Source organism: Hemiscyllium ocellatum, chromosome 1 (genome assembly GCF_020745735.1).
Source record: "Hemiscyllium ocellatum isolate sHemOce1 chromosome 1, sHemOce1.pat.X.cur, whole genome shotgun sequence".
Taxonomy (NCBI): Eukaryota; Metazoa; Chordata; class Chondrichthyes; order Orectolobiformes; family Hemiscylliidae; genus Hemiscyllium; species Hemiscyllium ocellatum.
In genome coordinates, this window is record NC_083401.1 from 132,386,956 (window position 1) to 132,403,325 (window position 16,370).

General features: G+C 40.2%; 1 protein-coding gene across 6 annotated transcripts in view; it reads left to right on the plus strand.

Moving 5' to 3' along the window:
* The window catches only part of wdfy3 (WD repeat and FYVE domain containing 3), a 400,898-nt gene that overhangs the window by 72,589 nt on the left and 311,939 nt on the right, over positions 1 to 16,370 (plus strand). For 5 of the 6 annotated variants that reach the window (XM_060826089.1, XM_060826126.1, XM_060826116.1 and 2 more), the window contains exon 2: positions 1,168 to 1,378. In XM_060826089.1, coding sequence (XP_060682072.1) covers positions 1,199 to 1,378 — 180 coding nt within the window. In that variant the 5' untranslated portion in view covers positions 1,168 to 1,198. The remainder of the gene's footprint in view (positions 1 to 1,167; positions 1,379 to 16,370) is intronic. The other variant, XM_060826108.1, reaches the window with a different exon arrangement.

The window sequence follows — 16,370 nt, forward strand, 5'->3', positions numbered from 1 at the left end:
GTGACTACCTCCTAATACATGCTGTCTGTGTAGTTCTTTGTCTCATGATGCAGACCAGTAATTCAAGCCCCTGCTTAACTTCTGAAATCTGGAATTCAAGGCTATGTAGCTGGTGACACTTCCTGCAGTTGTCTGGAACATGTGGTATGTCCATGACTTCAGTCAATTTGTTGCTGTTAACTTGCCTTTCAGTAACTCTGAAAATGATTTGTTATTCTGAGAAATAATACTTAATGATAAAACTTTACTGTAAAAATTGGAATGAGTGTGGTGACAGGTTGAAGGAGGGTGTGACAGCGCCTGAAAAAAAAAACTGTTAATATTATTTATCTTGCGAGCTGGGAATTGAAGTTCTGTGATCCGTTGTTTGGTGGGAGCAGGGTCAGAATGAAGTTGTTATTTTTTGTAATCCTGTTCAAGATCATGTTTTAATTGATGATTTTGTATTAATTTTGCATTGAGAGGAAGCAGTCTAATGAGTATGTTGCAAAGTAGTTTTTTTAATTGAAACGGCATAACTAAGCTTTCTCAAATTTTCTTTAATAGTGCTATTAAGTTTTGTATTTGCTATTTCTGATATAAATGAAACCTGTATCTTAAGTATTTTTAGTCTTGTTGGATATAACTGTTCAGTTATTCTGGTTGGTGATCTAAAGAGAGGGGACAGAGAGATATAAGCTTTTTATTTGTATAAAATGGAATTTGAGGGTTTAATATTTTGCAATATGTCATTTATTTGGTAAGATGTGATTTGGTGGCAAGCACCTTATTAAATTGTCCAAAAAACCTGGAACTAAACACCTATTCTACTATCCGTACCCTATTTGAAATCCAGTATTCAAGCTTGAATGGTCTGTGTCTGTGGTATGTACTGATCCTGTAGTAAATACTTTGAACCTCCCAAGAATGCTGAGATGTTCTTACACATCAGTGGCAAATGTTGTCAACTGCCTTTTGCTATTCAATTAATGTTGCAAGTTCAGAAATATCTTAAGTCTTGTACAGAAAGATCTATTTCAGAATTTTTAATAAAATTATTAGTGACTCTTTTATTAATAATTATTAATAATTTTGTTGAATATACAGAGATTAATATGCAGTTAGAGCTGGATATAAAAATACCTGATCTCAGTTAGCTGCATTAACACTAAAACTGTTATTTAACAGGATTGATCGTGTTTTCAGGAAATTGGGAAAAATGAACATGGTGAAAAGGATCATGGGCCGTCCACGGCAGGAAGAATGTAGTCCTCAGGATAATGCACTTGGCCTTATGCACTTACGCCGTCTCTTCATGGAACTGTGTCATTCACCAAGGCACATGACCCAGAAGGAACAGGAGGAAAAGCTGTACATGATGCTGCCAGTTTTCAACCGGGTGAGTGCAGGCATTCAGCTAGCACTGGGATAGTGAAAGCTGGTCACTAAAGAAAACCTTAAACTTTACACAACGAAAAAAATTGGTCTTCAAAAATTAAAACTGAGACAGAAATGAAATAAAGATGAATAACAGTGAAATTTTATATTGTTGCTTGTTTGTGTTCATCAATGTAATTAGTTCCTTTAACTTTTTGATTCTGTTAGGCATGCCTATGTACCATTTAATATAGTTTGTGGTCTCTAAGTAATGCTCACTGTATGCTGAGGTAAGTAATGGGGTTTTATTTGCATTGGGAGAGTTTTTGAGTAATCAAAATAAACCAATCTTGGGCATTAGGCTTTGGTTACAAGATTCCATTTTGTTTTTTTAGCTTGGGAAACACCCAAAGTTTATAAAAAGCCTTTTTGGGTTGTTTGACTGAAGCTGCATGTGAGATACATTTGCTCCAGATGGGTGATAGTTGAAAACAGTTTAAAAACAGGTTTGCTCAATGTAAGGAGTTTAGTTTGTAAGTTCCAGATTTAGGTTTAAGGTGAGAGGGGAAAGATAGAGAAGAGACCTAAGAGGCAACTTCTTCACGTAGAAGGAGGTGCGTATATGGAATGAGCTGCCAGAGAAAGTGGTAGAGGCTAGTGTAATTGCCACATCTAAAAAGCATCCAGATGGGTGTATGAATAGGATGGGTTTGGAGGGATGCTGTTAGGGACTAGATTGGGTTGGGATATAGACGAGTTGAACCAAAGGGTATGTTTCCGTGCTGTACTTTTCTGACTCTATGACTCTGGTTAAAAACAATGACGGAATTATTTCTAGCTGTGAAAGTCTGTGCTCAGTTACATGAAAGTTTAAGGAAAAGGCAGTCAGGTTCTTTAAACTGGAAAATTTAATCCACAGCTAAATCAAACCTTGTGAATGTGACAGGATGGAATTTTCTGTGAATACTGTGGAATTAATAATTTGTTTTGAAATCTTTAACCTTGTATTATATGTAAATAATTAGATTTATTCTAATTTTTTTTGGTTTGTGTTTTATTATTGAAACCAAATCACCAACATTCTGTGATTGTGGGTCAGTAAAGACTATCTCGTTTAAAACTAAGTAAGCAAAATGACTTACAAAACCAGATTTCAGCTTGGGATCTGACTTATCTAATAATACCACCAGAATTAAACCCCTACTGTAGAAACAGACCTTTTGGCCCAACAAGTCCACACCCATTCCCTTACATTTACCCCTAAATCATACCCCTAACCTACACTTCCCTGGACAGCGTGGACAATTTAACATGGCCAGTTCACCTAACCTGCACATCTTTGGATTGTGAGGGGAAACCAGAGCAGCCGGAGGAAACCCACGCAGACACAGGGAGAATGTGCAAACTCCACACAGACAGTTGCCCAAGATTGGAATTGAACCCGGGTGCCTGGAGCTGAGACAGCAGTGACAACCACTGACCCATTGTGCTGTCAGCTCAGATTATAAAAATTGCTTATTCAGGAATGGAAATGAACAGATACTGCAGGGCTCAATGTAATATTTTTTAGTATCAATATCTTTTAGTATCTAATGTTCACAGAGATTCAGTGGCGAAGTATACCCATTGCACATTGCAATTATATTTCAGTTTCTCTTCCTGTTTGGAATGTTCACCGTGCAAAATATCAGTTCCTCAATTATTGGATGCTCTACATGTCCCATACTTCATGATTTGTGTTTGTACTCGTACCCTCTCACTAGATATTTTTAGATTGATCCATACCACTTGAGCTCTCAAGTTGATTGTCAGTTTCCTTCCAACCGTGACCAAGGTAGAATGCACTGTCTTAGAGCTCAGTTGAGACCCAGGTTACAGAGCCATCAAAAATAATGCTTCTGTCCCTTGAGCATCTAAGATTTAATTGGAAAAATGGCCCTTTACAATTGCAACATTTCTTCTATCTCTGCTGACAGCATTACTGGGAACTAAAAAAGAATATTGATATTGACATTTTTATGATCAACTAGTTTGTTTTTCCAGTCAATTCTGTAATAATGATTAGAAATTTAACAGCAAAGAGTTGAAGGGAAGTTTCTGGGTAGTTTAAAGCTTGAAGCACAATTCCTGTGCCTTAATGTGAGGGTTAGGTAAACACTTAAATATTTAATTGGCTGTAAATAACAGCCTCTTTTAATTGCTGTATTTTAGCATATTTAATTACAGTACTGGCATGGTAGGTAGCATTTATGCACCACAAAAATAGTACTGTATATGCCCTTTAAATCTTAACTATGTAAATAATTAGCTGTCCCCAAAATAGAGGAAATGTGCCCTTATTGAACTATGTTTTAAAAATTTAGCTACATGGTGCAGTGCTTTTCAGAGTGTGTGTTTATTTTTTTCGGTGTACGTTATCAAGATGTGCACATTTGGAAACCTTCAGCTAAGAGAAAGCCTAGCTGGTTTTAGTGTAACTGTGTTGGGAATTGAGACTCACTTCCTGAATGCTTAACTCTATTCACACTAAACTGCTGATCACCCCACTTTCCATGCTGGTCCCCATATTAATAGGCTGGTGTTACTGGTTTTCTCTGTCTTCACATACTGTTCCCTCCATCAGATGGTCACAAATGTGAATGCGAGCTACTGACTGCACAATTGTCAGTCCCTCAGAAATGACAGTTCATGCTCATTTGCAGAAAGATATAGATAATCTAGGCTTGGGCTGATAACTGGCAAGATATATACAAGCAACATAAGTGTCGTGCAATGTCAGCATCTCCAACAACAATGAGTTTAACTATCTTTCCTGATGTTCAATGGAATTACCATTATAGAATTCCCCACTATCCACTCCTTGGGAGCTATAAGTGAACAGAAACTAAACTGAACCTTGCTGCTGAAATGCTATGGCTGCAAATCAAGGCTTGAGGCCAGGAACTCTATGGTAAGCAACTCCTCTCCTGGGTTGGATATATTGTGCTTTTTGCGGACAGGGCATGCCTGTGGAATTTTCAATATGGTTAGGCAGTGTTGTAGCTATGATAGATCAGCCTTATTGTTATGTAGCTAACACTAGAGCATGTGTTCAGTACTATCACTGGAATGTTGACAAGGCCCCATGGATGATGTATCTAGTACCTTCAGCCATTCTTTAATATCACATGGAGTGAACTGAAGTGGCTGAAATTGATTTTGGATACCTCAGGAGCAAGATGAAATGGATCATCCTATCAGCACTTTTGGTTCAAGATGATTGCAAATGCTTCAGCTTTCTTCATTGCTAATGTGTTGATCTTCCCCCACTGCCACGCTTTGTAGAAAGGGATATTTGTGGCACTCTCTCATTTAATTAATTGTCCACCTCCATTCACAATGGGGTTTGACAGGACTGGAGGACTTAGGTTTGATCTGTTGGTTATGGAATCGCTTAGCTCTGTCTCTCACATGTTACTTCAGCAATTTCACATACAAGTGTTTTGTAATTTCACTAGGTCAATATCTCATTGTTAGGTATGTCTGGTGTTACTCCATGAAGAATACTAGGTGCAAAGTTAGATCCTCCAGCATAGTGGTAATAGAACAGTGGCAGATATGTTGGTCTGTAAGGCTACAGATCATGGCTGCACACAATTCTGCTATTGATACCCTACAGCGTCTCAAGTATGCCCAGTTTTGACTTAGATTTGTTTGAAATCCTATCACATTTAGCACAGTGTTCGTGTCACACAACATCTGGAGGATATCCTCAATGTAGAGATGGGCCTTTGCCTCCACAAGGACTGTGCAATAGTCACTCCAACCACTACCATCACGGTGCATTATAAAGATTGGACAAGGATAAGAGTGCTTTGCTTTATTGTTTTTTTTTAACCACTTGCTGCAGCTTCAATCTGCTGCTACAACGTTTAGAACTCAGTCAGCTTCGTCAGTTTTGGTGCAACTGAGTTAATCTTGGTGACGGGTCTCTTCTGTGCCCTTTCCACCCTCAGTTAATATTGAACGTGGAGGAGTACTCATTTATTAGCTGAGGGGAGGGTGGGTGTTGGAGATGTAATTGTCAAGGGGCTTTGAAGGTAGTATTTTACTTCCCATTTTGAGACTTAATGGGTGTGAATATTACGTTCTGAGGAGTAACAAGACCACTCCTTCCAACTGTATGCCATCTTGTTGACATCTCTGGGTCTGTCCTGGAAAGATAGGTGGAACAGGGCATATCCAGGAAGGTGGTGATGCCATCTGGGACATAGTCTGAAGGGACTGTCAGGTGTAGCTTGATTGTGGGACAGCTCTCCTGTTTTTAGATCAAGCTGCCAGATATTAGTAAGGACAATTTTGAAAAGTTGACTTGGCTGGCTTGCTGCTGCTGTTTCTGGTGCAGAGGCTGACGTTGTGATTCGTCTGGTTTCATTCCTTTCTTTAGACATAATTCCGGTTTGATACCACTGAGTACCTTGCTAAGTTATTTCAGAGGTGTCACGTTGTTGTCAGACTGGTATCATAAGCTAAACCAGCTGAGAAAGGCATTTTCCTTCCTTAAAAGACCTTAGTTAGCCAGATTGTTGATGGTTGCAGCAAAAAACCCCATTGATTTCATGGTCAATATTACATTAGCTTTTAGATATTTTTAGTTAACCTGTTCAGACAGCAAGTGAGGCTTGACCCTAGGCCTTCTAGCTCCACAGGAGCCCATGATCAGCTTTTAATTTAATGAATTTATATTCGATCTGGTGTTAGAGAAGAATTTGTACCCATGTCCCCAGAACTATAGTCGAGGCCTCTGCATTGCTAATCCATGCACATTGCTCCTGTGCTCCCAAACTCCCAATGCTGGAGTTCCTTTGGTGATTTCAGAGGAATATGTTGTTCTCCAGCCATAATAATAAGCAGGAAGAAAGGAAAAAATGTTTCCACCACTCGATATCTAATAACTCCCCCCATGTGAAATGGCACTGAAACATTTACATCTAATTACATGTCATAAAAAGTGACTGGATACCTGATTCCTTTGTCAGAAAAAACTTGAGACTCCCTTGTCTGTAACGACTTTCACCTCTGAGCAGCAAATGTAGTTATTAAACTTTTTAAAATGAAATTCATGTGATTTAATGTTCAACTTAACCAGAGGGAAGAATCCATGTACAGTAGCCAATTTGACACAATAACATGCTGTGAGATATTTGTAAAAAAGCAATGGAACTTTTGGAGGGTGATTTATATTATAGGTTGAAACATGATTAAACACTAACTTTCTTTCTTGAATAGGAGATTGTCGATTTCAAGCAAAATGCTTTAAACCTACTGAAGGGTGATTTATTCCCCCCCCCCCCCCCCCCCCCCCCATTCTATTGTAAAAATCTGAATTGTTATCATAAACAGTTAAGTATGTCAGTGAAATTTGTTTAAGAAGTTGCAAATTCCATGTTACAAAAAAATCAACCTAAAAAATAGCATGCCTAAAACCAAAGAGGCTACTTGTTTAAAAGTATAGTCACAGGAAGGATAGTGTTTTTAGAGCCAAAAATGAAATCCCCTTGCAAAAGTAGATAAACTAAATTAGTGGGTTTTTTTTGGCTTTTTTAAATAATGAATTCTGTCAGTGCCACATACTGGAGTATGATGTAGGGACTATGGGATAAAGAGGATTAAACTTTAAAAGGTAGTTAGTGCATAAAGTAGAATAACTACCTAATCTAGTTAAGATGTGATCAGAAGTCACACGACACTCGATTATAGTCCAACAAGTTTATTTGAAATCACAAGCTTTCGGAGCGCTGATTTCACCTGACAAAGGAGGAGCACTCTGAAAGCTTTCAAATTTGAAATAAACCTGTTGGACTATAACCTGGTGTTGTCTGACTTCCGACCTTGTCCACCCCAGTCCAACACTGGTACCTCCACATCTCAGTTAGGATGCATTCTGGGTTGTGGTACGTTTGGGTATGGAAATAATGCCAGAGGACGATGAAGTTTAAAATGTTAAACCCCTGTTCTGAAAATGAACAGGGATATATGGCTGATAGGCCGTTCAGTTTCCTATCAGGGATAAAATTATTCCTGAGATTAGAGGTAAACTATCCAACAGTCAGACCAGATCTAAGCTTTGCAATCCTGCTATATCCAATTGTGAATGGTGGTGGATAATTAAACAATTTAGTGTGGGAGCACGTTGCACGAACATCTGCTTCTCAATGAGGGAAGAAACCAATAGATCAGTGCTGGAAAAGATGAGGATGAAACATTCATAGCAATGTTTCATCTAATCTAATGTAAGTAATCTAATCTAATCTAATCTAATCAATCTCAGATGATCCATCTCTGCCTCCTGCAGTGGTCTCCAGTGTCAGGGATTCCGATTTTTGGCCAATTTGATTCATTCCATGTGATATCAAGAAATGGTTGGAGACGCTGGATACTGCAAAGGCTATGGGCCTTGACAACATTTTGGCAACATTACTGAAGACTTGTGCTCCAGAATTTGCTGCTCCCTTAGCCAAACCTCTTCCGGGTCAGAGGTTACATGACACCAGGTTATAGTCCAAAGGTGTATTTGAAATCATAAGCCTTTGGAATGCTGCACCTTCAGGTGAAGCGAAGAGAAGCACAGCACATGTATGCAGAGAGATCAGAAGATCGTACAGATGGTGTGAGTGGAGTGTCCAAAGGCAAAATAGAAATTCTCTGCAGGTGATCACAAGTGTCACATGGTGTGCGTAAACTGTCAACAGCTGAATAGCAAGTGAGGGGATGATGTATGATCCGATTAATTGAAGTAGTGAGATACCTAGAAAAAATTAAAAATAAGATAGTGTTGGAGACAAACCAATTGGTTGGAATAGCATGTTAGGTATAAGAGTCGCATGTTGAGTTTCCAGCCAAAGTACCTAGTAATCCACAGCTATACAAATTAAGTTTGAGACATCATAAGTTATCAAAATGATGGTATCAAAACAAGATAGTAAGGAAGATTTTACAGATATAGAACAGTGCGGTGGGGTTACATGTTGCGCAGCATGAACCCAAGGTCACGTTTGAGGCTGTCTTCATGAACTTGGTTGTTAGTTGCTGCTCAGTGATTTTACATTGTTGCGTGTCTGAAAGGCAGCCTTGGAGGATGCTTACCTGAAGTTCGAAGGCTGAATGTCCTTGATTTCTGAAGTGCTCCCTAATTGGGAGGGAGCATTCCTGTCTGGCAAAAGTTGTACACTGTCCATTCATCGGTTGTCATAGCATCGGCCATGCCGATATACCATGCCTCGGAGCATTCTTGCCTACAGCGTATGAGGTAGACAACATTGGCCGGTTCATATGAGTATCTACTATATACATGGTAGGTGATGTTCCCACATGTGATGGTAGTATCCATGTTGATGATCTGGCATGACCTGCAGAGGTTGTGGTGGCAGGGTTGTGTGGTGTTGTTTGATGTCCTGAAGGCTGGGGGGTTTGTTGTGAACAATTGTCTGTTTAAGATTTGGCAGTTGTTTGAAGGCGAGAAGTGGGGATAATCTTGGTGAGATAATCTTGGTGTTGTGATCAATGACACATATTAAAGAGTATGAAGAAGATGGCATAGTTGCTCTGCTCTGGGGAAGTACTAGATGACACAGGGTACTCTATCGGTTGTATCCTGTCTGTCTTCTGAAGAGATTGTTGCGGATTTTCACTGTATGGTATGTCAGAACTTGCAATTGATAAATTGAGCACCGTATCCCATTCTTATGAAGGCATCCTGTAGTGTCCTTTATGTTCTTCCATGTCTGAGCAGATCATATGTATACGCAGGGCTTGTCCATAAGGGATGGCTTCTTTAACCTATTCTACCTTTTAACATGGTGGAAGCTAGAGTTATGAAGATGTGGGTGTGCTGTACCTTTTCGAGACTTAATAGCTACCAGAGCTACTTGACAGCACCAAGTGTTCTGAATAAGATAACAATGTAACACTTGGTCAAAAGCTGGGTTGCCTGGAAACAACAAAACAGATTCGAATTAGATCAATCAGTTTAAATTATACCTCAAAATACCAAACTCCAATTGGGTTTGAATTTAGTATATTAACAATCTTAATAAGCCAATGACACAATCTGTTGCTTTGGAGGGTATAAGACTGGGGAAAATTGAACAGTTGGGGGGAACACTGCCAAGCCACAAGCGTCTGGAGACTGCCCAGAAAATAGCCCTCTTAAAGGTATTTTATTGATCAGTGACCTGTGAAACAGAAATCCCTAAGAAAAAAAGATGACTGACAGAAGAGAAGGATTGATAGCTGACTGGTTTTGAAAACTTGAATTTTTGGTAAATCTTAATCCAGGAGTTGGGGAGGCTGTTGGTTTTATCAGACTAGTATTATAGAAGGAGAGGGTAAAAGATAGGTTAGAGGAAGGAATTGTAAATAGTTAATTATTCTCTTTTATACCTTCAGAAATAAAATTAATTTTTACTTTAAGTAGTTCTTCACTTCTCGAGTTTTCACAGATTACTGCACGGGATAAATCTTTTTGGTGTTGCTGGTTTAAATTAAGCAGGAGGCTTTATCCAGTGTCGTAGCGCTCAAGAAATGCAGCATTGGGAGGTTATCTGTGAGCTTGTGGGAGACTGAGGTATTGAGGTGTCAGTCCTTGATGGAGTGTGTGTCTCCAAGAATGATACTGATTCTAGAGAGTAGTCCATGGTAAGTCTGGTGGGACAAAACTTGTTAATATCGGTGTGTAGTTGTTTCAGCGTTCTTCACTATGAATTCAAAGGAAGAAAATATTGTCTCTGTCAGGTGTATAATGCTGGTTGGAGGTTCAATGCAACTAAGAAGTCTTGTTGAAACCTGTACATGAAAATGTTGGTGTATTGGGGTGCATATTTGGTCCCCATGGCTGTTGTGTCTTGATGAAGAGCTGGTTGTTGAAGGTGAAGATGTGGTCGAGGATGAAGTGGAGGAATTGTAGGATGGCGCCTGAAAGTTGACAGTTATTAATGTCAGTTACTACAGAGGCCATTGCAGGGATGCTGGTGTAGAGGGCCAAAACGTCCATTGTGATGCGGAATGCTCCTGGTTTCACTGATCTGTTGGTGCTACGTTTCTGTAAGAAGTTTGTAGTGTCATGACAGAAGCTGGGCATACCTTGTACAATGGGTTGAGTGTTATTGCAGCCATTTGGTTTAGCTCCAACACCATCTTATTTTTAATTTTTTGTAGTTATCTCTCTGCCTCAATCAATTGGATCATAGGCCATCCCTTCATTTGCTATTCACTTATTCAGCCTGGGGTCACTCCACTCACTCCATTTGTATGATCTTTTGATCTCTCTGCATATAAATTTTGTGCCTGTGTGCTTCTCTTCACTGCACCTGATGAAGGAGCAGTGCGCCAAAAACCTATGATTTCAAATAAACCTGTTGGACTATAACTTGGTGTCGTGTGACTTCTGACCTTGTCCACCCCAGTCCAACACTAGCACGTACACATCAAGCTCTTCCAATGCAGTTACAGCATGAGCATCTACCTAACAATGTGGAAATTGCCCAGGTATGTCCTCTACACAGAAAGCAGAACAAACCAAATCGGCACGATTACTATCCCCTCGGTCTATCCTCAATCATCAATTAAGTGATGGAAGGTGTCATCAACAGTGCTGACCATTAACCTTCTCAATAATGCCTAATTTGGGTTCTGCCAGGACCACTTAGCTCCTGACCTCATTATAGTGTGGTTCAAACATGGACAAAAGACCTGAATTCTAGAGGTGAGAGTGACATCCCTGCACATCAAGGATCCATAATAAAGCTAGAATCCGTAGGTATCGGGGGCAAATTCTCTGCTGATTGAAATAATTCTGGGAAACCAGATTGAAATCCTGCTGTGGCAGATGGTGAAATTTGAATTCAATAAAAGAAAATCTGAGATTTAGAGTCTAATGATGACCGGGAAACAATCGTTGGAAAAACTCATCTTATTCGTGAATACCTTTTTAGGGAAGGAAATCTGCCATCCTTACCTTGTCTTGCCTAGGTGCCCAATGTGGTTTATTCTTAACTGTCCTCTGAGCAATTAGGGAAGTGAAGAAGAAACTGGTCAGTGACATCTACATCCCGTGAATGAATTTAGTAGAACAAGAAAATCTGGCAGTTAAGAAGATGATTATGGTTGTTGGAAGTCTGTCATCTCAGCTCCTGGGCATCTCTGCAGGAGCTCTTTTGGTAGTGACCTGGGCTTAAGCATCTTCAGCTGCTTCATCATGACCTGTTTGCCAATGATTGCGCACTGTTCAGCACCACTCGTGACTCCTCAGATACTGAAGATGCTTAATTTCCAAATGTAACAAGATCTGGACAGTACCCAGGCTTGGACTGACAAGTGACAAATAACACTTGCACTACACTAACGTGTGGCTATGACCATTGCTAATAAGAGACCATATAACCACCACCTCGTGACATTCAGTGCTGTTACCATCACTGAATTCCCCCACAATCAACATCATTGGGGTTACTATTGACTGGAAAATCAACTGAACTTATCACAAAAACAGTGCCTACAAGAGAGACCAGTAGCTAGGAATACTGTGGTGAATAACTCACCACTTGACCCCCCCCCCCCCCCCCCCAACTCTATCCATCATCTACAAGGCACATGTCAGGAGCATGATAGAATGCTGTCCACTTGCCTGGATGGGTGCAGCTCCAACAACACTCGAGCTTGACACCACCCAGGACAAAGCGTAGCTCGCTTGATGGGCACCATATTCATAAACATTTATACCCTCCATCTCTAACATGCAGCAGTGTATACTGTTATAAGATACACTGCAGATGTTCACCGAAGATCCTTAGCATCTTCCAAACCGATACCCACTTCCATCTAGGACAAAGGCAGCAGATACGTGGGATTACCACTCCTTGCAAATTCTTCTCCCAAGCCACTCAGCATCCTGACTTGAAAATATATTGCCATTCTTGTACTGTATCTGGGTTGACATCCTTGAATTGTCTCTCTCTCACCCCCCCCCCCCCCCCCCCCCGAGCATTGTGGGTCAACCTACAGTGCATGCACAGTAGCAGTTCCAAGAAGGTAACTCGCTGCCACCTTCTCAAGGCAAATTGGGATGAGCAACAAAGGCTGGCCCAGCTAGTGATGCTCCTATTCCACAAGTGAGTAATTAAAAAATAATTGTGCAAGGTTTCTTAGATTTAATAAATCTAAAACATTACTGAATGTATTGTAATTAATGTTGGTTTCTGCACATCCTAAACATATTTTCTTAAATTTGCACATAATGGGCATTAGGAAAATGATAGCCTATGAAATTTAAGGACCAGTGGTAATGTGATTACGAATTTGGCTAAGAGATAGGAAGATGATGATCATAGAAGAATCCCTAGTGTGGAAACAGACCCTTCAGCCCAACAAGTCTGCACCAACCCTTTGAAGAGTGACCCACCCAACCCATTCCCCATTACTCTACATATACCCCTGACTAATGCGCCTAACCTACACATCCCTGAACACTCTGGGCAAGTTAGCATGGCCAGTTGTGGTAAAATTATATCAGGCTGGAGGAGCATACACACTGATTTCCCCTAAAGAATAGCCTAATGATCTTTTTAGTTGCTGTGGAAGGCAACGTTTCAGTTTTGTGGTGCAAAGCTTGAAAATGTAGTGAATCGCAATGAAAATAGAAAACTTCAGGAGAATATTGACTTCTGAAATAGCCACAATTTTTATTATGTTTCATGCAAAGAAAGGTTTGAAGTCATTAATTTTGAAAGGACTAATGAGGAGAAGCAATATAGGGGCAAATGGGATACAGTAACATTGAAACTTATAATGTTCATTTGCACAAATTGATGAAAATAATAAAGTTCTTCAACTAGCAAATCAAATCTTGAACTTCTAATTTGAGGCATAAGCCACAAAAGCAGCTCTGCTGAACCTGATTAATTACTGACTAGGCCTAGATATATTGGCTTAGATTTTATTGTACAACTAACAGACAATGATGTGTGTATTTGGACTAAGTTGGACAAACACCTTCAATGACTACATACCCTAGTTTAGGGTGGAATTCAGAAAGTTGTTTCCTGAGTTGTACTACCATTTTCAGAAGTTGTACGATATCTCACTGAGAAACTTGATTTTTAAACCCATCACAAAAAACAGAAGTTTCTGTATTTATGGGATGGCTTTCCAATAAACACACTAGAAACTTGATCCGGTACTTCAAATAGTTATTCTATCTACCACAGGCACACTGCAGCAGTAACTGCAAAATGCACTGCCCAGCTTGCTGAGGCTTCAACACCTTCTTTCAAACACATGACCCATGCAACTTCTCTGAACTGTGGCAGCATGCAGTGGGAAGATCATCACTTGCAAGTTTCCAAATTTCAGTGATTAAAGAAATAACGTGAATGTGAATCAAAATTCTAGAATACGCAACCTTAACAGCATTGATGGAATATCTTTATAACAGGGAGAACAGCAATCCAAGGAGAAAGTTTACGTGCAACTACTTGAAGTCAGTTATGAATGGGCAATAATTTCTGGCCTTAGTAATGATGCCTTAGTAATGATTCCAGTGTAAGTACCTTTTTGAGTGGTGTTGTGGGTAAATTACCACAAGCTACCTGTAATTTGGCTACTTATTAAGAAATCTCTCAATTGAATATTGAAACAATTATTTAAACTTTATTGCTTGTAGCAACCAAAATAAGACCCCTCAAGTCAGCAAGTTTCACAACCCAGCTTGGCTGTGACCTGATTAGTGCTGCAAGTTAACTCTGTTTCTGTTTATTCAGGGTTCAATCATTGTGCAGTGTTGTTCTGCTCTGAGGAATCCTGGACTTGAATTCTTATTCTTATAATTTGCTCACTTTCAAGTCTGAGATGTGGCATAAACTGGTGATCCTTTGAGATTTTTTCATCCACAATATTAACTCCTCTTCTGGAACCATTACATCTACGTCTTGCCTTTTTATCAGAAGTAGCTTGTTTATTTCTTATTACATTTAGTATTGGCTTGTCTGTTTGAAGGTGCAACTTTCCTGTGATTAACTCCTTAAATTCTTCACTGCAATCATTTGTCCTTGTGGCAGAGGCAGCCATTTATCAAGGCACTGTTAAAACAGTTTTGTTTATATAGCTTTGATTCCTCCTTCTACCAGACAGGGTTTATAGCTTTCAATTCCTGTCTAAGTTTGACCTTGTCCCTTACAGTTTATTCCAGTCAAAGTTGTTGCTGCTGCTTTCAATGTGTGAACAGTTGAAGTTTACACTAGCACAATGAGATGATTCTTAATTGCTGCCAAACAACCTGAGACACCGACAATCAATGGGGAGGTTCATTCAGATTGTAATTAGATTAGATTATTATTGAGTGAATTTATTTTGGAAAGTGAAAATAGTATTTTATCTTTTCCTTTAGTGGCGGGAGCAGGGCAGTGGCTTTTTTTATATGCAGCTGATATGATCTGAACTGCACTGACTGAAAAGATGTGGAACTTATCCAGTGCTTTGAAGCATGTGCTCTCATTTGTCCAAGTCTCTGAAGCACTTCTGAGCACAGAACACCACTACCCCACTGAACTAAGTTCTTACTCTTAAGTTTGAGATTTTAGTCCTCAAGTACACTGCTCCTGAAATTTGCCAATTCAGCCTTACCTGACTGAGGGAAAAGCGATGAATTTTATCATCTGCGTCAGTATTTGTCAAGATGCTAAAATATTGAGTAAAGGAGTTGGGAGGTCATGTTGCAGTTGTACAAGACTTTGGTTAGGCCACTTTTGGACTATTGCGTGCAATTCTGGTCTCCTTCCTGTCAGAAGGATATTACATCGAACATTACAGCACAGTACAGGCCCTTTGGCCCTCAATGTTGTGCCACCCTGTGAAACTAATCTCTTTCATTCTTGTCCAAATGGCTATCCAATGACCATTTAAATGTCATTAAAGTTGGCGAGTCTCCAATTGTTGCAGCAGTGCGTTTCATGTCCCTACTACTCTTTGAGTAAGGAAACCACCTCTGACATCTGTCCTGAAGCTATGTCCCTCATGCTAGTCATCGCCACCCTGAGAAAAAGGCTCTCACTGTCATTGCAATCTAATCCTCTGATTATCTTGTATAGGGTGGCATGGTGGCTCAGTGGTTAGCTCTGCTGCCTCACCACACCAGTGACACAGGTTCGATTCTAACCTTGGGTGACTGTTTGTGTCCAGTTTGCACTTTCTCCCCACGTCTGCGTGGGTTTCCTCTGGGTGCTGCAGCTGTACAAAACTCTGGTGCGGCTGCACTTGGAGTATTGCATGCAGTTCTGGTCACCAGATTATAGAAAGGATGTGGAAGCCTTGGAAAGGGTTCAGAGGAGATTTACTTGGATGTTGCCTGGTATGGAGGGAAGGTCTTACAAGGAAAGGTTGAGGGACAAGGCTGTTTTCATTCGAGAGAAGGAAGTTGAGAGATGATTTAATAGAGACATGAGATTAGATTAGATTCCCTATAGTATGGAAACAGGCCCTTCGGCCCAACAAACCCAGACCCATTTCCCTCTTACTAATGCACCTAACACAATGGGCAATTTTAGCATGGCCAATTCACCTGACCTGCACATCTTTAGACTGTGGGAGGAAGACCTCATGTTTCCGAAACTCAGTCCCTCTACTAATAAAACCTAACGCACTATTTGCCGCCTTGACAGCCCTATCAACCTGGGTGGCAACTTCTAAGGATCCCTGTATATGGAACTGAGCTGTCTCTGCTCATTTACACTACCAAGAATCTTACCATTTGCCCAGTACTCTGCAATCCTGTTACTCCTTCCAAAGTGAATCACCTCCCACTTTTTTTCCATTAAACTTCATTTGCCAACTCTCAGCCCAGCTCTGCAACTTATCTATGTCTCTCTGTAACCTACAACATTCTTCAGCATAATCCACAGCTGTTTGGGTGGCACAGTGGTTAGCACTGCTGCCTTACATCGCCAGGGACCTGAGTTCAATTCCCACCTTGGGTGACTGTGTGG